Raw genomic sequence first — 25,675 nt, 5'->3', positions numbered from 1 at the left:
CAAGGCAGCATTAGGAGAATTGTCCGTCCACCTAAATAAGACTAAGAAGACTTTCACGACACGGTGCTGTGGGAGGACTGCGGCTCACAGTCACAGCTGCTACATGTGTGACGTAAAAACCCATCTAACTCAGCGCTCTTCATAAAAACCTACCTCTGATTTTTAAGTTGTACTTTAATGATAAGTTAATTAGTAAGAGCTGCTACGAAAATCCAAAATGTAAAACTGAACAAATTAGAAAAAATGTGCATCGACCGGGAATCGAACCCGGGTCACCCGCGTGGCAGGCGAGTATTCTACCACTAGACCACCGATGCGTTATACAAGATCTTGCATTATAAAGATATAAATTCTTGTTGCGTTCGGCACGATGGCGGGGAGGATGCTCCCACTAAAAGGCGCTTTTATACTGTGGCCTGAAGGGGTTGGGAATCTGGAAAAACATATCAGGCAGTAGAAGAGGGGAGAGGGGAGGAAGGGAAGGGGTTAGGGGAGGACGTGGGAGGACGGTCGCTGCTTCGTGATACCGCAGCTGTTGTTTACTATTTGCTCTCTTTATGTTATCCACTTTGTATTCTTTACCTCTTTACACAAATATAGAACTGGGATGACTTGCCACCATTATTGCCACTGTTGACACCATTATAGTATGCTGTAGCTCTTTGGGTGGGCTGAGGCAGATGTTTAATGCCAGTCTTTATTTATTTAAGTCCTGTTTGAGTTCTTTTCTTTTTTGTTTGTTATCATTACACTCCAACAGCACGTGTGAAGTGCTACGTGTGTCACCACAGGTGCATGTCCGAGGGTCTTTATATTTAGTCGAGTATTCTCCAGCCTTATTCTAGCTATTTTGGTTTGGTGAGACCTATCTGATTTGAAGAAAACCAGAGTATTGCTAGGTTTTCTTCTAATTCTTTAACTTCCTTTCAGGTACACAAATTCATGCTCATTTTTCAAGCTTAGTTTTCATCGTACTTTTATTTTACATAGACCCATATTTTTCCTATAATTTGTTTTAGTGTAGGCATTATTGATGCAAAATAGCCTTATTATCATGGAAATAATTTTCTATATGAAGCAGTTCTAAATAAAAGTTATAATTTATTTACAGACACAAATAAGTGGAAACAATAATGAAGTTGGTGATGACAAAGATAATAGATGTGTGTGTGTGTGCAGCACGTACACTGATCTCTCGATTGATATAAAGATGTATATACAGCATAGTTATAATAAAATTCCACCTTGATTCAAATTTGCAAATAATTAGCCATGGATAGTAAAACAGATTTTAACATGTCACAATGATGAAGTTATTTTCTTTTTATCCCGCCAATATCTTTGAAGAACTGTAGTTTAGCAAAGGTCCTCACTTCTACCAAGCTAAAAAATATATTTATATGCCACTCCACTGACACATGTTCTCTTCCACTTCAGATTGGAGAAGTAGTGGCTGAAGTTTGAAATGTTTGTAGAGCTTTTTGACACCTTTCTTTCGATTTCTTACAATTTGTTTCAGTCTAAATTTAGGTGAATGTGGTTGGTTCAATGTCGAACAAGACCAATGAGTTTTTTCAGACCCTAAACTCAGTTTATGATCAGACCGCATCGCCACGATCTGACTCAGCACGTCCAGGCAAGTACTTTAAAAAAAAAATGCAAACGGGAGGTTGGAAGAGAGTGAGGGAAGGTTAAGTAAGTTGAGTGGTTCAGGCGGAACCCGCGAGCCAGCAGTTCACTCCCAAGTCCGCTCGCACCGCATCGGGAGTGTGTGTGTGCGCGCGCGCGCGCGAGCGTAATCGGACCAAGGTGACATTAACTTGCAGGCGAGCAGTTCTGCAGCGTGTACACCCACCCGTTCACCAAATCTGCGTGGACGTGTGAAAATACCCGGCCTCGTCACACAGCTTTTGAACTTTACACCCCGGCTCGGAACGTGCCAACTACCCGCGGCCCCCGGATCAGTGGGCCTGCGTTTGGTGCGAGAAAGACACGCGGTCGGTCGCTGCTGCTAAGCTGTGGGCCCCTGTGGGCTGACACACTTGAATATCTGCCTGCCATTCACAAAACCAGAGTCACCGCTAACGATGATGTGGCCATAGGCCTCTCGTATCGCAAGAACAGAAAAAAAAGCCGGTCCCCCAAACGATCGGTGGGTTGTACGGGGGAACACGAGAGGTTCGGAGATTTGACGAGATCTGCTGGCGTAGCGGTCCTTGCTCACAAAGTGTTGCGGAAACATGCAGGCGGGGAGTCGAGCGGTGTTTCGTGGGCTCCGACTGTGGTATAATGGGGGGAATATGGATTGTCGTGTGAGCAGCCACATCCACGCGGGTTGGAAGTAGCAGACGGCGAAAGCGGCCAAACGAGAGAAGTTGCCGAGCTCGCAGTCCTCGCCCCATCGTCTCGGCGAGCCGTGTATTGACACGGGAGCGGACCAGGTGCTGTCGGAATTAAGTAAACCTCGAGAGGAAGCCAGGGGTTGTGGGAGGGCGATGCGGTTTGTGGCGGGCTGCCTTCGTCGACGACGCCAACTGTGTGTGTGCACGTGAGTGTATATGCGCGTGTGTGAATTCTGAGCACGTCTATTCGCTGTGTGTCAAGCTACGTGATACTTCAGCCCGCGAAAGGGGAAATAAGCAGCGTGCTGGGAATACACGGAGCTCTCTCCCTTGGCGGGAGGAACAGATGTGTACGTGGAGCGAGACAAACAAGAAAAGTTACGTTCATTCATAAAACTGGCGCAGGCTGGGGTGCTTACCCACCCCCATCTCCTCCCTCCAGGCGCAGACTCAGTGAGCGCTTGCCAACAGACGACGGGAAATGCCAAGTGCGTTTCCGTTCTCGTCGGCCATGAAGGATGAATGAAGGCGAGCCGGTTGTATCGAGTACATTCACCGGAGGCCCAGTCGTGCATGTGTGGCGAGAACCTGTTCTCATTATCACCGTGTTTTTTGCGGCCTTCTGCTGACATCGGAAACCATCGTTTGCAGCACAGTAAACACGCCTTCGCATGACAGTGAAACTTGATTGAGTGTTCAGCCTACATACCAGTCGGTCGTTTGGTAGTGACCTGTTTTTTTTGTGTGGTTTTTATTTTTAAAGAGGTCGCTTACTGTGTGATGTGCCATCGGCACATTCTTAACACGCTGAGTGGAGTTGTGAGTAAATATCTGCTGCACATCCACGTACTCTGGTCAGCAGGAGTAATCTCCAGGACGACGCTGTAGACCAGAACCAGGTTAGTGGAGAATTTCACCTCTGACCTCTCCTACATTTAGACGTTATTTTTGAATGCGGTAATTATGCGCGATGAAATTATGTCGGTGCATAGCAAATCAGCGGCAGTTGAACCAGTATAAACCACTTAGCTCGCTATGCAGCTGCTGGTACTGTAATTATTTGTTCTGTTACTTATAATGCTATGTGTCTAGAAATATTGGAACTGTCATGCCACTTTTTATAGCTTTGACATCGTTTGTTAGGGTTACAGAGTAGATACAGCATGGATAGATACACCATGGCAGAAAGAAGGTTAGACGGATATGGTCCATGGAATTCACGCCCCCACCCCACTTGCTGTGTGTGTGGATTGTACCATGAATTGGTTCTTTTTGAGTGAATACATAAAAGATGTTTTGGTTTCCCGGCTTAAGGATTGCTGAATTAGTTCATCTCCTACACGAATGTGGGAAAAAGAGGCCTGAATAAACCACTGTGGTGCCCAAAGAATTAAAATCACCTGACAGTGACTCAGTGGTGTGGCAGTGTAAGGAGGCCAAGAACAGACTGAAATAAAAGACATTTGCTGCAGTGAGATATACCAAAGAGCGTCAGGTGACTGATTAATTCAGATGATTGTAGGCGAAGTAAGACAGGTAATGAATTCTGATACAAAGCATAAGATGCTAATGACCCTTCATAACCGGATGAATATTTGTTGGGCAACTCTTGTAAGACTTTAGGTCAAACTAGGTCAAACATTCCTTCATATTTGACTTAAGAACGGCAGTTAAAAAAATAAATAGATGAGAAGTATGTGAGGTTCCACAGTGAGTGCTTATAAGTTTGCATCAGCCTACGTCAGGGTGGCAGGAGTGTCCGCGTGCGCCCAATATGACAAGATAGAAAGCTTTAGCTGCTTTTCTCCCAACTCACAGCAATACATCTGACCTGGTAATAAGGTCAGGAAGCTCATGGCTACTCGGAGTGCACCTGTCAGCAGCGGCGGTTAAGAGCAGAGGTTCACAGTTGATACAGTCGAACATATGTAGACTGAACGCCTCTGTTCACGTGTAATTTTGAATGAGACCTTTTAATGTCAAATACACACTTGTCAATACTTTTCAAAAATACGCCTGTAAAGATTAATAGCAGCTGGAGTAAATGGATGTTCGCGATTCAGGTATCAGGAACTGGAATAGACGGAAATTTCAGATATTACTATTTAAAATAAAGCTGATCGAAAAATAGATGTTGTGTGAGAAAGATTATGAGCGTGTGTCCAAAAATAAAGTCAAAGGTGCTTATTTCAGGGTTATTTTTAATCACACGTTATTACAAGATTTATGAGGCACAGAAGGATTAGCGAGATAATAAATAAATGAATAAAATATTAATGAGGTTTTCCTTCTAACGTGAAGTACAGCTTCCATAGCGAGCAAAACTGCGGATATGAATACACGAGGAGCTCTTCTGGCACGAAGTTTGGGTGAGGGTTGGATGAGGTGTACTGGTGGGTGAGTAGGGATGGATTCCAGTTCAGGTGGCTGTCCTCGCTACCGGCGTCTGTCGCATTTTCGCTTCTAACCTCGTCAGGGAGGCCATCTGGAGGACAGCTTGAAGATAAGCAGGTCTGTTGACTTCCGTTCCTCGGCCTTCACAGCCTTTGTTCTTGGCAAAGTTGGCATGTTGACATTTAGGCTGTGCCCTACATGGAAGGAGAAAGGCGGTAGAGGATGTGGGTGTGCTGAAAGTGTGTGTGTGTGGGAGGGGGGTAGAAGTTGAGGGGGTGCTTGGCGAGAAGAGAGAGCACCAATCTAAACATGCCCTTTGACCTAAAATGGAACGAACTTGCAACAAAAAAGCCAGGGATTGACAGCATCTGAAACTTGTGTGCGGGAATTGAGAGGGGAGTGGGATGCTGTGTTCGAAATCGGATGAAATGTTTGGTGCTGGGGCTTGGTTCTTGACCACCGCTTGGGGGTCAATCCACGTGACTCACCATTATCCTTTTTTCTGCCGCTCTGTACTCTCAGGTGTCGGCATTAACGGGAGGCTCGCGGTCGCACACACGCGTTGACTAATTTTTTAAGAGGTCCGAGAAGGAGGGAGACATTGCTATCCCCGACCCAGACACTTTTGTGACCACAAACAGCTGCGTGACATGCACTAAAACCACTTGAATCATCGCGTCAGCCTCCAACTCCCCTCCTACACCAAAACACACTCCTCTACTCTCGACCAGTGTACGAGTTAACGGCTACTAACTGCCCTCTGACAAACTGGGTGAGCTGAACATTCGCAGATGTCCAAGATAGACACGCGAGACAGACCCCAACATTTTAAGGTGGAAGCAGACTTTTTTTTTTTAGGTCCGGGAAGCTTGGGGTGAATGGGAAAGGTTTATGGGTTACGATGGGAGGAACACGTGAGCGAGACAAAGGGGGTGTGATGCTGGAGGGGGGATGTTGGGAGGTTGCAAAAAGACACGCTTGATTCACAGGTGGGGCTGGATGTGGCGAGTTATGAGCTATGGTGTCGACTGGCGAGGGGAGCATGCCGCGTGCTGTGGAGTCGTTGAGAATGGGAGTTGGGGGCAGGGGTTAGCCTTGTCCCTGAAGATAAACGGGGAAGACAGGAGAGAGTGTGGATGGGTGGGTGGAAAGGGTGAAAGGCAGACACCTGTCGGCTCATGGCGGGATTTGTGTGCTCGCGCGCCCGTGTTTACACATTTCCAGGGGTGTTCCTTGTACAAAAGCAGGCCAGCACACCCGATTCTCTTGTATCCTGGAAGTTTATTTTTCCTTCAGGTGAGTAAGTGGGGAAACCTTTCGATGAATATTCGGTGATTCCCTCCCTCTGTCCAACTAGCTTCCAGTTTGTTACTATTGTGGTGTCAAGCGAGCTCAAAACCATACCCACCCTCACCATCGGTAACAAAAGTGTTATTTGCAAGCCATTGCCGTCTCCGTTTCCAGAAATCCTGCAAGTTGCAACTCCCACCCCATCGTGGACATCAAATCCGGGTCCTTACCCATCGCATCCACGTCAGTCCAAGTACCTTCTCCCATAATCAAAATACCTGCAGCAGACTCCTCGTGCTGCCGTGTACCTAGCAAGCCGGGCCATTGATCGGCAGAAAATAACAAAAAAGATTTTTTTTCCCGTCATGCAACCGGCACGTGGGCTTTCGCGGTCAATCGGCTGCTCACCTTTTATTGCACACTGTTTGTGTACACGTGCAAGTGCTTGTCGGGTAGGATGGTACAGCGAGGCGGTGAGGAAGTAGGTGTGTGTGTGATGAGGGGGGAGCACGCAGGGCACGGGAAGTGAGGGGGGGGGATAGTGCTTTACGCCGAGCCAGCACCTAAGGCGAGTGAGAGAGAGGAAGAGGAGAGAGTTGACGGCGCGTGATGACATAAGAAGACGTGCATCTCCGTGTCCCCAGCCTCAGTCCCGCTCGCGTGTGTGTAAAGTGCAGCTCGATTCTGACGGGGAGAGAGGGCAGTGGGTGACAGGACGGGTATGTCGGCGAGGAGGCGAGAGTTTCTGTCAGTGGGCCACACCCACCGCACTCGGCGACATACAGGTGACCAGCACCGAGGTCAGTGCGGCTGCCCACAGTAAGAGGCACGTTCTTGTCAGGCTATTCCTTTGCATCCCTCATCCCTTCTCCCCTCCCTCACCCCAACCCCAGCCTCTTTGTAGTCCGAATTCTTTACCCTACAGCACGTTTCCTCTCTTTGCCTTTTGAGCTGAGATCATCATAGCTTACTGCTACTAATGTAAGACATGTTTGAAAGCTGAGACACATACTGCGGGTGATGTAGGATTTGGGTGATGAAACTGCAAACTGGTCGGACGTGAAATAGGGTTAAGTCGCTTTTCAACTTGTGAGATCAGAGTAACCCTTCTGCTGCTCCCTGTCACTCCTGACGGACGGCTGTCAAGTCTTGTCTGTTCCCTGCCTTCTGCTTGAGCGGCCTTCCTGTCGCCCAGGTTTTGATCGAGACATGGCTATCCTCTCTCGTGAGGTTCTCACCAGAGACCTAGCCGCCATTACGAACGAAGGCGGTCATAGGTCAGGCAGATCCACCACGGGATGCGAACCGAAAACCTTCATCCTACACCACAAGCAGCACCTTACATACAGGGCACGAACAAAGCTGTAGCCATCATCCTGATGCGTGTACGAAACGCAGAAAGTCTGGATGACTAGCCCCTAAACGCACACATTAACGAATACGTCACCATGTTTGACACTTTCTGTATGACTTTTAAAAAAAATCAAACATGATGTTTGTTTTCAAATTGAGGTTTTTAACGCTTTGAGGAAAACGACTTGACAGGTCTTGTCTTTCACTGCCCTACCCTGTTTGTGCTGTCGCGCGTGAAACAGAGGATGAAGGGAGTGGGGCAAAGTTTGCTGGGTACCTTCCGGGGGGCTTGGTTAGTTGAACCGGAACCCTCGTCCTGTCAAGCAACAGGCACTCTGCATGCTGTCCCCTCGCCTGGCCGCCCATCCCACCTTCGTGACGTCACGAAAGTGACACCGGACTCCGGAAGACGGCCTCTGTATGTAACAGTACCTCGAACCAAGTCCCAGGACTTGAGCCCAAAGACTTCAGCCTGGTCATGCGTGACCACCCGCAGTGGCGATGCTCAGGAAACATTAGATGGCCGCACTGTTAGCTGAAATATACCAGAATATGAAAGTATGAAACAATGCTTTTAATAGCATCATCCTAGCCTCGACTCAAACTGAGAATGGCGATCTTTTATCTCAGAAAACAGCCTTTTACTCAGATTTGGAGAATAAATATCGGGTAAAGAACTCGTCTGAATTTGTTGTGGGAGGTTGTGGTGATGGGTAAGGGTCTGGAGGGATGGGCAGGCGGATGAAAATAATTGCTCTCTCCATGTGATCTTCAACAGTTCAAAACAAGAACAAGGTTAGAACATGACAATAACGATTTGATATGCGTGGGTGGATATCCCTACCCTACCTTTTTTATTCCAAGCCCTACAAACCTCCCCCACATAACAGTTTTTTTCCTCTCATCAAGCTGTTCTTTGTTGTGTCCGTCTTCGTTTGCAGAGGCGCCGCTTGCCGATCGCTTGGCACTCAGCCACGCTTCCCAGCGGAAAACATGGCGGAGCAGAAGGGGTGGGTGTATGTGGTGATGGTGGTGGTGGGGTAGATAAAGAGCGGGAGGTTTGACGGAGAATCTCTTTACTCTCCCCACCTCCTCCCCATCTAACCTCCGCCCTCCTCCCCACTGTGCTTCCCGACCACAAATACCGCGACAGCATCGCGCGCACGGAAGATGTAAATGTCTGTAAGCAGTCTGCTGAAGTACATCAGTCGCGGCCACGCGTGCAGCTGACTTGGAGGGATCTCGTGTAAGCAAAAACGGCTCGCCGACAGACCCTCCCCCACCTCCTCCTTGATCCTGTCTTTCAAATACCAACTGGCGGCTCCCTCTAAACGACGGTCAGCAACGAATGCGAAGGGTCTATGGTTCAGAAGGAGAGAAAAAGAAAGGGTTAAGACAAAATAGTGGCTCGGATTCCCTTGGAATATTTTTAATTTATCATCCGAAGGCACAAGCTCTATTTAACCCTCTCCCTCCAAAGATGTTTTCTGGCAGAAGGCCCTGGCATATTTCTGACACTGAAGAGTATCTTCAAATCAGACGTTTAAGAGAGAATTAAGACCGTTTGCAATTCCTCCTCCTCCTGGGTTAGGGTTCCAGAATGGAGGTTAATGTGTAAGACGGCTGTTGTTGGTATCGTTGTAATGACCTGTTTGTTGTGTCAGTCTGTTGGTCTCTGCTTGTGGTATGCTTCTTGTAATGACCTGCTTGCCGTGGCCCATGTAGAGTTCGCTAGAGGTATGATGTGGTTACTAACATATCCAGACTGGCACTTTTCCCAGTGGGCAAATACGAACTAAGTTTGTCAAAGCTTCTACGTAGCAAAATAAACAATTTGTGGCATGTAACCTTCTCATACCCAAACTGCTACAATGAGCGAAATGTTTTTTTCACCAAGATTCGTCATGAAAGTCGGGTGATTAAAAGTAGGGTTGTGCAGACTGAAACGCTGAACTCTAACCCTGGTAACCGTAGCTGGGTTCGATGTCAAAGCAAAAGCGCTCGTTGTTAATCCCAACGGCGATGTGCAACGTCAGCCAGTGCCCGACAGAGGCGTCAAACCGATGCGCTGACTTTCAAAGCAGGTCAGAGGTCGGCAACACGACAGCGCCACCGATCGACGTAACTGCGAAACAAACGTAACTGGACTCCATGTTGCCAACAGACGGGTGGGTTGTATGGGTGAGCTAGCATTTCCCTTCTGTGGATAGAACTGCAGTAAACATCCAACGTGAGGGCGAGAGTAAAGGTCATTATGTATGGAAATGGCGCGTGCAGTCCAGCCCAGAAGCACCAGGCGAACCAGTTATCAATGTTGACAAAGAAGTCGTCGTGCACCGGAAGTAACGACTGTCACGTGTTTTTGCCATCCAATCGAACTAAAGATTATGTATGCATGTCATTCACACATGAGAATATGGCCATCCGTGACAACGTTGACTTTTCAGACAAGTTATCTGGTGACAGCCTGGGTCTGTATGAATAGTTTAATCACAAAAGGAGAAAAAAAGTTGAATAGGTTTATAGATGTAAATGTATGTAAATCAGGCGTAGTATGATATTGGGAATCATTTCTGATCGCGTTAAAAAAGCAAAAAAGACAGCTTCGAAGGAGAGGCCGATTGCAGTTAGCGCCCGTGATTTATGTCATCTTGATGTTGGAGGAGGAGGTCGAGGATCTGAAGTCAGAGTAGACAGGAGTCACCTCCGACTGTGGCCGGGTTTTTACCACGTGGCGTCTTTGTTGCGGTTCCCCATGTCCGGGACACGAAGGAGGAGTACTTACCCTTGTCTATCCGTTCCCCCCGCTGCTGTAACATGAGACAAAGGGACCGAGGGCGCACTGGTAGGACAGCATTTGCATACGAGACGAACGGGTAGATTTTCTCGACGCCGACGCCCAAGGAAGCGGGTGAGGGCACGGTGTCAGGATACAGCGATTGTCGCAACGTGTCAAGTAGGGATAGGATCCGCGCCACGTGGAGAGAAAAAAAAAAACGGAATTCGACCTACTTACCATCATATTCTGTAATTGTATTTTTTTAATGTTCTGCTCATGCTTATTTGTGCACGAGCACATCATGTTTGTACTGAAAGTCGATCGTTAAAAACCGTGACGTTTTATGTCTACCTTTATGAATATTATTCGAAATTGTGGTCTGTTGGGGCTTTTTCTTTAAGTTAAGAGCATGATACAATGTGGAGGAAGACGCCGTAATATTAACAAGAACTTTGCTGGACAGTAGCCGTCCTACGCATGCACAACGCTATTTTCAATCGCCAGCAGACAAGCGATGCGTCACGTCGGCGCAGTGCAGCACGTGACGTCTCGACGCGAGAACAGCAACAGCAGCATCAGCAACAACGGTCGGATGCGTGCCATGGCGTTTGTCTGCATCGGGGAGGGAGGAAAAATGTTGGGAGGAATCGTCCCTCCACCTCCGCCGCCGCCGTCGTCGTCAGGGTGCAGGGTGGCCGCGCCCGGCTCTTGCGTTTTCTCCGCCGGATGCATTCGTCTGCGCCCACAGCACATGCAGAAAATGAGCTCCGCGTGCACACGCGAGATCGATGGAGGAGACGCGCGATGAGATCAGGCGATGTTTGAGGCAGGTGACGTTTACACCAGGGGTGTCTTGCTGCAGGTGACATTTACATCAAGCGATGTTTACATCACGTGACGTTTGCGTCAGGCGAAGTTCGCATCAACCGGTGCTTATAGCAAGCCCCAGCATCCTTACCATCTCCACCACCACTGCCACTCCAACCATCCGGGCACCTACACTGTTGTCGGAGTTCTTTAGTGGGCTACACTTTTTTAATATAAAAAAAAAAATCACATTGTTTTTTTCTGATTATAATTGGTGCTGTCTGGCTGTAGCATCTCCTGACTGATCAGGAGTAATGTGCGATGCTGCGACGACTTTGACAACTGTAACTCCATTGTTGGCAGATTTTTTTTCTTTTTTGCCAGTTCTGTAAGGTCTTTGGCCATACCTCGTCTCGACCGTAGGGTCCATGGAGATTAGGGTCCAGAGACGTGTGTTGAGATGTTCTTCCTGCTCTATGTTGGTGACAAGAGATTACATAGCTTGATGGTGTGGCTGGTGTGTTCGATGATGATGTCAGTGGACAGTACTCTCACAGTAAATAATCCTTCCGCCCGAGCAGTCAACAGGTTTAACAGTGAAACACATTGTAGTTAAAATTAAAAATAAGCAAAGTTCGTGCTGCCCCCCACCTTGTCTGGGTGTAAAGAGAACCTGTTTGCGGGGCTAGGGAATACAAGGCTAAGGATTACAATGAGGTTAGTTTAGCTGTTCTTTGTGTATTGTGACAGCAGGGAATGTTTCTTTCTTTTCTTCACACGTCTAAGGATAAGAGACGAGTTTTCTTTGCTCAGTGGGTCTGATAATTACAACACCGGTGAAGTGGAGGGCTCACACTGTGATACCGCCTCTTGAAAAACTATCGCGTGTAAGGAGCAAAGATTAAAAAAAACTTCCTTTTACGGGTCGCAGGGTAAATGAGACGTGAGATCTTGGTGGGCTCCTGCACCCTGTGACTAGCCGCCGCGATCAGGTGTTTTACAAAAAACAAAAAAAAAAAAAACCTGCACTGCCCACACCTTCCCCTCACGCTGTTTTCGGAAGTAGGATCCAAGAACTTGTCATAAACGTCGGCACTGACCTTTTCTTTATTTCTTTTCTCCTTGTTCACCTCCCCTTTGTTGTGAGTGGAGACGTTCGCGGATGTTCGGATGTTGCTTTTACAGGGAGGCGGACAGGTATGTCGTCGGGGAAAGGTCAGCGAGTGCAGCGCGAGTGCGGGGCGGGTGCTCCAGTGTTTATCTCTCCGCCATCAGCACACCCGTCGGAAGCCAGGTTCTCGGGGTGGCTGGCGAGGGAGGAGGAGGTTTCCGAGTGCTCCGACTTGCAGTTCAAAGGCGCCTTTTGTCGTGTCGTCGACGCGACGCGCCACGCTGCTGCTGCTGCGCGGCAGTCGGACGCAGACCCTCTCTTCTCGCTGCTCTCGCCTCCGCGTCTTAATCCCCCCTACACACTTTTTTTTAAAACCGCCACCGCCTTCTCTTTCTGTTTCTCCCTCCCTCATCTAGGTTGTATCCACCACAGATGTCCCTATCGACTGCACCCACCCCAGATCCCGTTACACTTTAACTCGTGCCCTTTCTTCCTCCTGCTTCCCAAATCCCCACCCCGTTTTGTCGCCTGACGGCCGGTGGGTAAATCTCGATAAACGCGCGAGAACACTTCTATGAGCCGAATCCCCGGATGTTTTTCTTTTTGGCCGTTCAATGACGTAATGACGTTCAACGACGGCGCCACAGTCACGTGGCTCTTGGCTTTTCCCTGGATGGCGGCGACTGTGGTCTTTGGCTGGTTGTTTTACGCCGTGCCAGCAACTAAGGCTGCGGCTGCGGTGGGAGAACTAATATAAAAACGGATGTTGATGTTTACTTTGGCTGCGCGGAAGTGGGCCAGTCGTGCACCTCTGACCTTCTTGTGGCCAGGTGCACGGCGGTGAAGGAAACAGAGGTGTGGCAGACTGTAGCGAGACCCCGGAGGCTGGACGACACCGGGTTTAGCTTTCAAACTTGCTCTCAGCTTGAAACAAGCACCACTCCTACTTCTTTCTCTTCCCACAACTATTCTTCCCACCATTACCATTAGCCCCATCTCGCAATAAATAAATAAAGACGAACAGACACTTTCAACGGTCCATAAAGTTAGATGCGTGCACCAACGAATGAGCTAAGCATACAGAAATAGGGAAATTTCAGCTGTTTCGATCGTTCTGCTTCTTATATAGAAACTGATGAACTGAAATCTTTTTTTTTTTTTCTTTTAGCTTTCTTGCTGAAATCCGAGAAAACGCCTGGAGTCCGCCTCATTCTTGTCAACAAACCTGACATTTTAGTTTTTTCCCCCAATTAACTAATCTAGCATAGTTTCCGCCATTGTTTTGTCCCAAGATCATTTCCTTGTTGACTCGATCGCTGACGCAACCGAGCCATTAACTGTTCCTCTGTAATTTATTTTCCTTTTTTTTTAATCTCTCTTTTTTTTCTTTTTTTTTTTTTTTTTTTTTTTTACTTTCGCCGCATGTTGCCTTTCCTTTTGTCTGTCCATGCGGGCTATGCTGTGGTCAGCTGCCTCTCGCTAGTCGTCACGCCGTCGTTATCTTGACCTCAACTGTTCCGCCATCGCGTCGTTACAAGTGTTTGGTGCGCCACTCCCTGCAGGTGGCGGGGGCAGGACACGCGCCAATGACGCCTGCGCACACGGGTGGGACGAGTATGTGTATGGGGGGGTTGGGGTGGAGAGGAGGAGAGCTGATGCAGGGAGTGACTGCAATGTTTACTCTACTCACGCTTATCGGGTGGCGTGATAGCCGGTCCATGGTGTCCTCAATGTGGGAAAGGGTTTTCCCCGGTTCCCAGTTTTTCCCTTCTTTGGGTTTTTTTTTTTTTTTTATGTGAGGTATGTTTTTCCCACTCCCTGCACGACCAGTTCGAAAACTCGGGGAGCCTGTCTCCCCAACGGCAGTACGCTGGGGACTCCTTGCGAACGTCAGCATGCCCTTCCTATTCCAAACCACGTGGAGGGATCTGTCAGGCCGTCAGATGTCTGACGCACTCCATCTGTCCCTCCCTCTCGCCTCCCGCCATCATCCGATCTGTTCTATTTTTTTTTTATCCCCCCCCCTCCATCTTCTCCTTATCCCGCCTCTTTTACAGCAGCCTCCACCTCGTTTCCAGACTTCCATGTCGCTGTTTTTTTTTCTGCAATCGTTTTTGTGATCTCAGGTCAGCAGCTGGATCGCGCGATGAAAGACAAACGGTGGGAAGCCCGCTAGCAGCATGGAGCGAGTACGTCACGACTATTTTTGGTGACGGTTTATCTACAAGATCGATAAAACCCAGTCTACTGTATCTTGTATGTGCGATTAAAATAGCATCTGTTCGGGATTTTAGCTTTCACCATGGACCAGTCCGATGTATGTCTTCCCAAACGATCAGCAGCTCTCGGCCTGTGTGTTTGTGTGTGTGGGTGGGTCGGTGCACGCCGCGGTGTTACGTGACTCTCCACAACCGATAAGATCACGAGCCGCAAAAATTGTTTTCATGCTCATCCGTCTGGCTACATCCTTCCTCCACTGATGTTCACTGTCCCTTCAACCACTTGATTATGGTAATGAGTGACAGCCAGGCGTGCTCTCGTCTGCCAGTGGCGCAGATCCTTACCTCGCGCACGTGCAGGTAATGAAGGGAGCGAACCCCGCTACGCGCGCCACCTGCAGGGCTAACGCGTGGGTGTAAGGACATTTAATCAAGGCGTCTTTGTAACCGACCCCACCGGAGTAGGTCAGCCGCTAGGTCATGTTATAGGATCGAAGGGACGGCCAGAGTGTATACTTGAGTCCAGGTACGTGGGTTTTTTTTTTTTTTTTTTTTTTTTGTAATGGCTGCCGCATTATGCTAGCTTGTGAGTACAGTCTTAACTCGCCAGCCATCTTAACACCAATTACCTGAGGCAACACTTTGTGGTAGAACCGATTTTTTTCTTGGTTATCAATCTCATACTCCTAACCCCACTCCCCCATCTCGCCATCATCGCTTCTCGCTCAGCATTTGTGTTGGCGAGATAACGAGGTAGGACTCTACGTGAGTTTTTGCCGGTGAACATGTGTATTTGGCCACGCACACACACGCCCACGCTCATTCCCCCCACCCCCCAACTCACACACGCACGGACACACACATTGATAATGCCTAATGTAAACTTAGATGTTTTCATCCCTTTTTACAGGTACATGTATTTCACTGTACGCGGTGTTCGCATATTAATGTTTTATTTACCATCCGATGTAGGCGGTGTGTATATATATATAAGATCTTCATAGACTTCACATTAAAAGTCTGCTCAAAGAAAACATTTCTTTCTTGATTTTTCCTTTTCTTCTTCATGTCGTTTTCATTTTCGTTGTGAGACTGTTGACCGACGTATGAAGGCTAGCTGGCGTAGGACGTTTGTACTTTGTGCGGTCGACGGCTTTATAAACTTTTAGGATTTATATGGAAGTTTCCAGTCCTAAGCGTAAACGAACCTCGATGATCCACATAGAAACGCACGAACGTTCTCGCTACGTTCCCGTCACGTAACTCGTGGCAGGAGGGATCCTTGCTGTACGCTAACCTAACCTCAGACCACGTTTGACCACAAACATCGCTGCATCTCTCCGCGACGAATGTTGAATACGTCCATGACAAGTTTTACTTTTTTTCAGCCTAATTTGTGCATTTGTTTAGATTGATATTTTTGAGTGAGATATTTCCGACTCGTCAACGTTTGTTGTTGCTTGCTGACGTCACCCTTACCCCAGGTGACATGCCAATTAGTCATGCAGCGATCATAATTGCTCACTAAGTTAGTCCTTAGTGGCCCGTGTGCTAACAGCACGATCACTCTGCTAGCACTAATGCATTATAAGCTCCTGTTTGCATACAACACTAATGTGGCAGGAGCAGCATGCCATGAAATCGCCTCTGATCTTCATCGTTAGCTGGAGTAGCAGGAGCGGCTACATGATGGAGCGACAATCACAAGTCGGGAACAACATTGTCGTGGGTGGCGGGGTTTAAAAAAGGGAGAAAAAAAAATAGGGAGGAAGGGTGGGAGTGAGGAAGCCAGCTGTCTGAAAATTTACCCAGGAGGAATCCCAACAAAATAAAAAAAAATCCTGTTTGCCGTGACGCTTGTCGGTGCATGACGGGTGGTACCTTCTCTCAGTGCTTTTGTAGGTTTTCTTTTTGTCTGTGCCGCAGGAGTGGTATCGGGACGGAAGTGACGCGGATATGTACATCTGATGTAACATCCCCCATAATTCTCCTCCCCGCCGCCATCTGCGTTGGTTGTAGTATTCCCACTACACACCCTCCACCGACTATCCTTTTAATTTTTTTTTTTTTTTTTTGCTTCTATTCTGCGATTTCCGTTTGAAAGCTCCTCTGGGACAAGCCTGAAAGGCCAGTGAGCATCGACTGAATTTTTGTTTGTGTGTCTGTTGACGGGTGTATTCTCCCTGCAGAACACACACAGAGAGGAATCAAACGGTCGTCAGCACGGGTTAAAGACGGGCGTACTCGCGTGGTCACGAGCAGGGCGGAACGAAGCTGGCACTTAGTGCTGGCGCGTAATTGCAGTCACGCAAATAACCAACTTGAAACGCTTGATTGACACCCACGTGCGACCCCCTAACCGCAAGCTCCTTGTTTGTGGCCGGCTAGCCTCACCATCAATTATACAAACATTCCTCCACACACAAACATACGTAACGAGAATCTGGAACTTTTTTTTCTGACGTATTTGTTCCGCGGGTATCGGTGATCGTTCTTCTCTGCAGTGTAGACACGATGTGTGTACCGGACTGACCTGTATCTCCGTTACATTTATAACCTTTAGTTGCTGACTCGTACAAAATTTCAAATTCAAGTGTTCTGGGTAAAAAGATGCGGCTTTCAGCACTATAGAATATTTGTTTATTTACCCGTTGATGCAACCGTAGAACCGGTATGCCTCTTTCGTCAAGCCAAACTGTCGTATTTGACTAGCTGCCTAAAACGAGCATTGTATGTATCGGGTATCCAGATGTGTCTTGTACGTCTCCCTACATGTGCAGGGTGTTGGGATGTGTATTCCGGTTTTTGTCGTGTCCCGGGTGACCTGACTTGTCCCGGGTGTCCGGAGTTTCCTTCATAAAGGTTGCTTCTCGTGGTCTTTATATTCTTGTGGGACGGGCGAAGCGCTGCCATGGTTTGTAACTTACTGCGGGACACGTGTGTGTGATGTCATCAGTGTACATGTACAGTAAGTATCCTGTCCTGACCCAGTGTCACAGTGGTCCTCACCTTGTCCAATGTCTTTAATGCCATAATTTACCTTTCAGCGTGATATTCTTGCGCAGGTTTCGGGTGTCGCGAACGGGTGCGCTACCACCAACCCTGGCCACCCGATCGCCCAGAGCATAGGGGTGGTTGCGGTGGGGAACCATGACTACGAATGATGATGTCAGCGGTATGATCAGGGTAGACAGGGTATGCGTGCATTTTAGCGGTTACGCACGAGCTGTCTTCATGGAGTTCTGCTCTGACCTTGCACAACACGTTTCTACATTAAAAGACTTTGAATGGTTCGAGCTTTGATGTTGATGTGGGTCCCGTCAATACTGCCAAAGACATTGGGAAATCCTGCTTCTCCATGGAATAACATCTTTTGGTGATTGGCCTCCTCTTGGTGGGGATATCTAATGTACGAGTGGGTGCAGCGTGCAAGTGCATTGGATACGCGATGTATCACTCGCGAAACTGTAGATCACCATGTCATCAACAACAATCTGCAAATAGCGCCTGCTGGGTAGGGCTCAAACTGCCCTTTCGTCGGTAGTCGAATTGTAAATCCTCTTGGATTTTTTCAACAAGTCGGATTATATCATTTCTGTTGATACTCTAAAATCGGATCCTGTCTTTGCCTGTACAGTCGTTCATTACACTTTTGAACCTGATTCAAATGCATCTTACGAATTATGAACGCCATCGTCTTTTTGTTGTTGGGTTTTTGGTTGTTGTTGTTGGTTTTTTTTTTTTCCTTCCCTTCTTTCCGTCTGCCCTTTTCTCCTGCGTTTCGTCAGAGATAGGGGTTAGGGGTGGGACGAAAAAAGATTTGCTTACAGTCGCTAATAGACCACGAGCCGTGTGGATGAATAAAGTTGTATTGCGTGTTTGGAACACAGCTAGCTAGTCATGACCTCTTCACCTTGCCCTTTGAACCAGGTAATACCGAGGTTTCGAAAAGTGATGCGTCATGACTTTGTTGACGACACCCAACCCCCCACTCATCCACGCGCAGCGACAAAGAGTAACAGCAGCGCCATCGCGAACTCCACCAAATGTACCAGATCACGCGCGCACACACACACACGGGAATGAAAGGTCTTGAATTCCTTCTTGGTCGTATAGTTGCAGGTTGTTGCATAATCGGTTCACTAGTTAGAAAAGCGTTGATTATTCCCATCTGACCATCACTTTCATCTCTGCTCGCATCTGACACGTGCAGTTTCTCTTACGAGTGCGAGAATTCGACGAGAAGTCTCCGAGTTTCGTCTTTTCTTCTCGTGGGATTACGAAGGTGTTTGAAAAATAAGTACACGTACCATTCGCTACAGACAGCAGCAATAGAGGCAGAGCGGCGCCTGCTACAAAACCGTTTAGGCCCATGCCGTGGGTTAGCATGGACGTATTGAGGGCCGGGTGGGAGAGTGGGGTATGCAGCACGAGCTGTGCAGCACCTGGAGACGCAGGAATGCGGCGCGCTGGCTCCCGCAATCACCAGCAGGCGGTGGATTGCGCCTCGTTGGTGAGCGTCACGTGGCCACCCCGCGAGTATGCAGCCGCCCTCACCCCTAGGTACCCTTGTCACTGTCATGCTATCGCCACGCCGCCCACCCGTCAACCCTGCGTGTCGTGGGAGGGGGGAGGGAGAGAGAGTAGCGGGGCCTGACAGCGCTGTGCTGACGTCATACAGGCCGTTGTCATGTCCCATGTTTTTAGTTTATTTTAGTGTAATTTTCCTTGGAATGGCAGCGTGGGATTGGACACGGGTACTGCCGATTTTGTCCTCTGCTGATCGACGCAGCTTGAAAAAGAAGAGTTGACGTGGCTGGAAAATGTCCTCCGAAAATCTGTTGGAGTATTGTGCAAGATGACAGGCACTCTATCATGTATCCATTAATAACGTTCACGTCGTCGAAGCATGTAATCCGTGTGTCGAGGCATGTAATCCGGGTGTCTGCTATCATTGTGCAAGGACTGGCTTACGTCATCACCAACGAAGACTTTTAAAAAAAATTTAAGTGGTTGGCTGTAAACAGCACTACCATTTAACGACAAATAAGATTGAGTTTTGTTGATGTGACAGGTCTTGTGCTCGCTTGATACATACACTCGACATTCTCTAGAACTGTTTTCGAAACATACCTGTGTTTTCGTCGTTTGGCGACAACAACCTGATCTTTGGTGGCGGAGAGGGTGGTGTGGTTAATGTCCTTCTCCACTTAGAAGCAAGAGATGAAAGGGAGAGAATAAGAGATGGAGGTTGCTGGGGCCAGTGGCAAGGACACCGAGAGTGACTGGGGCACCTGAGCTCGCCATTGCCGTGAAAGATCAAAGGCGGCAAATATAAAGAGTGGGCGCTGTGTTCCACCTGTCAGGCCCCAGGCGCAGCTTACTGCCCGCATGGCAGATAGGATGACGGACTTCCATCACTTTGGATACACTGCATCGATTGTCTCACAGAAGCAAACGATCGTGTATGTGATAAAATTATGAGCGGTCGTGTATTACTTTGAAGTGCAAGGTTCGCTTTTTAAAAGCCGATTATAATCGTGGGACATCTTTATGTTTCTTTGATGTGCAATCCATTAGGTATTTCTTTGAAGAAGGAGATCATACCTCTGTTTGAAATAATAGTTTCCGTTTCTTTTGGCATGGATTTGCTTTCGGAAACACGACTAACATATAGACATGTGTTCTTCCTGTTTGGAGACCTGGGTGGTAGTCGAGATAAAATTCCAACAGACAAATCAACAAACGAAAGGATTTTTTTTTTAAAAAAGTGAAGCTATAGCACTCGTTAGACCTGGATAATTATAGGAACAAAATTACCAGTCGCATGCTCCTCTCTAGAACCTACGACAACAAAATGAGAGCACATCGAATGTTCTGAACACTGAATAACAGCAGCGATGAAGAGATATTCGCGAAATCACTTGATGCATCTTGGCGGTTAGATACTAAAAATACCGAAGGCGCAGGTAAAGTTGATTTATAGTTGGATACCTTTGGGGATGTAGTGTCAGGTAAACGGAAGTTAATAATTAAGCAGTTGACTTTAAGCTACATCCTTTTTCGGATATGGTTGATGACTGTGTACTTTGGTGGCAAACAACTCGTAAATAGCTGCATGTGTATCTTTTTTGCCTTTTATGTCCAGCATCTCGCTGTCTAGCCATCTTAAACACTTATAGCTTACTTGTTCACTCATACGCACACATCTATCCTGGTACTACCCTCTCTGAAGTTTATCCCAACTCCTCTCTCCTTCCCCTGCTAGAAGGAAGACGACATTTATCTCATCGGCTCCTGGTTGGTTTCAGATGGCCAAGGACAGCGCGCGGATGGCGGAGCCTGAGCTGCCTGATGAAGAGCCTGACGACCACAGCGAGGTGTACTATGTGCCCTACGACCACCCGATGTTCAACAACCCGGATCCTGACCCTCATCTGGTGATCACCAACGGCTCGCTGCCGGCCAACGCCACGGACCTGTGGGAAGCCAACCGCCAGAGGGTGCTGGAGCTGGTGCCGGTGTTGGCGCTGCTGGCCTTGCTGCTGCTGCTGAGCGTGGTGGGCAACAGCCTGGTGTGCCTGCTGTACCGCACGCGCTTCCGCCGCAACACCACCAGCCTTTTCGTCGTCTTCCTGGCCGGACTGGACCTCGTCTTCCAGACGCTGGGCGTGGCCATGGAGGCAGCGGTGCTGGCGCTGCCCTTGCTGTACACGTCGGCGGCCGCGTGCAAGGTGGCGCGTTATGTGGAGACGACGTCGGTGTGCGTGACGTTGCTGGCCCTGGCCGGGGTGGCGGCCGACCGCTACTGCAAACTGTGCCGCCCCGTGGATTGCCTCCCGTTGCGGCGCGCTCGCTGGTACTGCGCGCTGGCCGTGCTGCTGGCCTTTGGGCTGGCGGTGCCAGCCTGCTTCGTCTTCGGCGTGCGCTCGGTGACCGTCTCCCAGCAGCATCCTCATCCGACCCTGACGGGTAGCGCCTGCGGCACGGACGATGCGGCGCTGGACAGTCCCATGCGCATGGTTTACGTGGCGCTGCTGCTGCTGACCTTCACCTGTGCCATCTTGACGATGGGCGTGTTGTACGCCCTGATCCTGGTTCGCATCTGTCGCCGCAAGGCTTCGTCCTCCCGCGGCGAGCGCGTCAGCCCTGCCCGCAAGGACTACCCACGTAAGCACCGTTTCGTGACGGAGGACTCCACCAGTTCGTGCGGCGGAGGAGAGGAAGGTCGGCGCCTGCCCAGCGCTAGCTGCAGCAGTGCCGGGAGCAGCACGGCTGGTGGTGGAGGAGGTGGTGGTGGAGGTGGAGGTGGGCCTTGCACCACCCCCAAGCAAGGCCGAACCTCCCGGCCGCCTGCGACCCGGCACGCGTGCCACTGAAGCCTGGCGTCAAGGAAAGCGCTCGCATCGGGCGCGGCAGCAGCACGACGGTGGACGTGCAGAGCACGCGCATGACCACCATCTTCTTCGTGGTTTCCGCCATCTGCGCCTTGTGCATGCTGCCGTTCCTGCTGGCACGCTTACTGCGTGCCACGACGCACGTGCTGGACAACCTGCAGGCCCCGGCCGCCTTGGTGCTGTACGAGGTAGCCGTGCGTTCCTACCTGCTGCACGCCCCTCTCAAGCCCCTCGTCTACCTCCTTCTTAACCACAGCTTCCGCCGCGAGTGCCGCCACCTGGTGTTGAAACTGTGGGCCTTTTGCGCCGGCAACCCTACCTCGGCGGCGACATCACCGCCCCACTAGCGGGGCCAGCAGAAGTGACATCACGGTGACGTTAACGGCGTCAGGAGCAAAAGTGATTACTGTGACGTCAGGGAAGTCAGAAACATGTGCGCATGACTGTGACATTAGGGGCGTCAGGAGCAGATGTGCCCAACTGTAACTTTAGCGAAAGCGACGTCAGCAGCGTCAGGACCTTGTTTCTTTGATTGCCAGTCTATCGTGGCCAGACGTGTGTGTGAGTGAGAGAGAGAGAATGATTGAAAAAAGGTCGTTCTATTGTGACACAAACATTTGAAAAAAAACAACAAAAAACGATAGGACACCGTTGCTGCTGCTAGTGTCGCCCACTAGACAGCCAAATTGTCGGGTAGGAAGGAATTTCTGAAACACGTCCACGGGTATCCTGAGACAAATCGGATCCTCCCGACTCTGGGAGGAGACACGTGCACTGGAGGACTTAAGGAAAACCTCAGTTGAAAATCACTTTCGCATGCAGAGACAAAAATAGCAGCAGCTCCCAATCTCCGTTTTCCCTGTTATTAATTTTTAATTGTCCTCGCTGCCCCAAGCGCCTACTCCTTTCACTTTACCTTTCATTGGTAGTAATACCATGCAAGATGGGGTAGGAGTCACTAAGTCGCGCTGCTTCTGTGTACCTGCATGAGGGGACGTAACTGTAGTCTTTTTCACGTTAGGTTTTTTTTTGTTGTTTTGTTTTGTTTTTTTGTTTGTTTGTGTTTTGTTTTGTTTAATGACGGATTTTGTTCCTCACAAATCAACAATTTACGGGTGTCGGATAGAGGCGTGAAGTAGGCTGTTTTGGGATGCCGATATTTATGAGCCATAATGTACTAACAAATTATCGTCTGTAACGATGGTGCTTGCAGCTGCAGTTGTAAGGGCTTGAGGTTCAAATTTACTCAGTGATTCAGCTGGCAAAAAAAGTAGGTTGAACATGTAAGAAGCGAGGCTTCCCTTGCTCCACAGGCGACTGACTTGACAACGTGCCTGTACCTCCACACTCTAGTAGCAGGTGACTGACCACGTCTACGTCCTTGTTCCTCCTATCGCCCTTCCTCCTCATTCTCTTGCACGTGGCCGTTTGATAGACCCTCTATTCATGTAGCTTAGGTCCAGCTGTGTACTTAAAAACCATGTAATTTCTGTGGTAGGGGGTGTTCTTTTGTGTGTTCAATTGAGGAATCGCCGGTTAAAGGTCTACACTAGCCGTAAGAATTCCTTTGCTTACCAACCAACTACTTAGAAGAGATTTATTAGGGAACGTAAAGACAGTAGAGGAGATAGTTGTTTCTATTTCCACATTCTGTGTCCTTCGCACCGGTTACATTCGCTGCTTCGATGACGACTAGGCTTTGGGTGCACCTTTGCCCATAGGTGTTGCACCAGGTTATCTGAAAAGCATACAGTAGGTCAAACTCGCTTCTTCTTCCATGTCAGTATCTTCATCTGAGGTTTATTAATCATCTCTGAATTGATTTTATCTGTTTTGCGCTTTTTAAAATTTTAATTGGGAGATGGTGGTTGAACGTGCCTTTCATTGTTTGCAATTTAGAGGCCTGTTCTTTACATTCCACAGCAGAAAAGAAGCAGAACTGCCACTTTAATAATAAAGATGATGCTATTATTATTGTAGGTGTAGGCCGTGGTTCGGTTCTCGTTCAGTCTCTCTGTCTCACACAACATTTCCACATGTCAGTCCTGTCCTTCATCAAACTCAAGGGAGACTATCACCATAGACTGTCTGATGCACGATCCACTGGACTTTTTGTGCCAAGTTGTCAACAATGCCAGCGCAGTATATGCTTGTCATAATCGAGAAGCAGTCACCTTGTCATTGTAACATTTACGAGCAGAAAGAACATAAGGAACAATTACCGAGCTCGGCTGTCTTCTTGTGGATTAGGGGTGAGTGGGCGAGAAAGAGTCAGAGCCTTAAATAATTTTTTTTTAAATCTTAAAACAAAAGCATATTTGTCTAGAAAAGAGCAAAATTAAACAATGTATAGCTACCGACAAGGTGTTTATCTTTAGTTATTAAGGGTCTAGTACGATGCAAAGGATTTTTTTTTTATCATTGATCACTGGATTGATGCAGTACATGATATTGTTTCCCCATGTAGGGGATTAACTCTATTACCTGCAAAGAAAGAGGTCACACATGATGTCATGATTGTCCATGAACAGTTCCAGGCTTTTCCATTGGCTGAAGCTTTGACAACATGAACGTCTCCATGAACAACCCTGACGTCTGTTCTGTTGCTTTCTTGGCATAGTAATGTTGATAGCCAGTAGCTTGAGAACGGGGGAAGGGGAGAATCAATCGCCCAGACTTGGTATCCTGTTCTTTCTGCTCGAAATGCATTTTGCAGTAGTTTCGCACGGTCCGAAAGGATATACTTTTTTTTTTTTAGTTAGGAATAGTGACTCTGCCAACCTATTCTAGTTTGTGGTAGGTCAACTGTTAATGCAGTTTAGTCTGGCTAGTAGTTTCTAGTAACCTACTCTTGAGACACCTGACAATAGCGAAGTGTGATACACAGATCTCATCTAGCGGCAATGCCAGTTAGTTAATGACGATATCGTTTGACGATGAACTGGGGTTAAAAGATACATGTCACCAAGATTATAGTAAACTGGTTTTCTCTCTCTTTCTCGTGGTGACATGCATATGAGAGGAAGGGTGGGGGCAAGTGTGTGTTTATGTAGTTTATAGATGTTGGCCAGATTAGTGTTGGGATTTGCTTGATTAAATCTGATCGTAGTCATTAACGAGACAAAATAGTGGGCGAGATTTGGCCCTAGTGTCATCGCACTGTCTGACGACAATAGACGTAAGTCATACATACTGAACGATAAGATTGACGAGATTAATTTAACCTGTCACAGCACAGTTTGATGAGAGATTGGGTCCAAGTGTCGCAGCTTCAGGTTCAGGTGTCACAGCTCTCAACTCATCCGGCTACTGAGAAACCACTCACAGCTGCTCTGATTGGCGTTAGGTCACTTGCATCCCTGATATGTCTTTAGTGTCAGCCAGCCTTTCATAATGTCTTCATATCTGTGATATTACGATACATGTTATTTATTTTCGTGTGATAAAGAGAGAGCCATTGTGAAACGGCCGATGCTCGTTGGTACTTCCACAGACTAGAGGGAGTTCATGTCACCAGTCCAGTGTCCTTTCTGGCCATCCAATGGGAGGGACCAGGTCGAGGTCAGACTAAGACTGGGGTCGCTGGCCCATTTTATGCAGACAAATCACAAAGTGTATGTTGTTGAGTCTACTGGTTTCTGATGCTTCTTCATAGCCCTTTGTATGATCCCTCTTTTGTGGGGGAGATGTGTAATAAACACCATTCCAAACAGGGAGACTGATTTGAGGGAGTTTTTTTGTCATTATTGTTTGTGCGCTTGTGTGTGTGCTTGTGCATAGTTTACAAATTTGTCAGAAGCTTTTACATATATATATAATGCAGGGAATTTGTTTTGCTTCTTGAAGAAAAGCAATAATTATTTTTGATTCTGAATAGTCGGAAACAAGATGACACAAAATTGTCAGACGTATTTTTAAAAAGTCTGTATCAGTAATAGAAATATATGTTGTAATAGTGACCAAATATTTAAAATAAATGCTAT

At 48.1% G+C, this 25,675-nt stretch overlaps 1 protein-coding gene and 1 non-coding gene across 5 annotated transcripts; one reads left to right on the top strand and one right to left on the bottom strand.

Annotated features, from left to right (window-relative positions):
* Window positions 1-246: 246 nt before the first annotated feature.
* Trnag-gcc lies at window positions 247-317 on the bottom strand. Its single transcript has one exon. It is a non-coding gene; the product is annotated as a tRNA-Gly (tRNA).
* Window positions 318-1,670: 1,353 nt separating this feature from the next.
* LOC112570510 (C5a anaphylatoxin chemotactic receptor 1-like) lies at window positions 1,671-25,408 on the top strand. 4 transcript variants are annotated; one of them, XM_025248969.1, is made up of 2 exons: window positions 1,671-3,241; window positions 20,607-25,408. In XM_025248969.1, the coding sequence occupies exon 2, from the start codon at window positions 20,607-20,609 to the stop codon at window positions 21,672-21,674; it is 1,068 nt and encodes a 355-aa protein (XP_025104754.1). In that variant the 5' UTR covers window positions 1,671-3,241; the 3' UTR covers window positions 21,675-25,408. The 4 variants fall into 4 exon arrangements, with proteins under 4 accessions (XP_025104754.1, XP_025104755.1, XP_025104756.1 ...); XM_025248970.1 differs by lacking the exon at window positions 1,671-3,241 and adding an exon at window positions 11,313-14,821; XM_025248971.1 differs by lacking the exon at window positions 1,671-3,241 and adding an exon at window positions 18,559-19,760.
* The last annotated feature ends 267 nt before the right edge of the window (window positions 25,409-25,675 follow it).

Source organism: Pomacea canaliculata, linkage group LG8 (assembly GCF_003073045.1).
Source record: "Pomacea canaliculata isolate SZHN2017 linkage group LG8, ASM307304v1, whole genome shotgun sequence".
NCBI lineage: Eukaryota > Metazoa > Mollusca > Gastropoda > Architaenioglossa > Ampullariidae > Pomacea > Pomacea canaliculata.
This window is presented reverse-complemented; position numbering and strand designations above follow the sequence as displayed.

Bases quoted from the DNA above. Each gene is read 5' to 3' on its own strand.
- LOC112570510 (XM_025248969.1), top strand. From the start codon at position 20,607: ATGGCCAAGGACAGCGCGCGGATGGCGGAGCCTGAGCTGCCTGATGAA.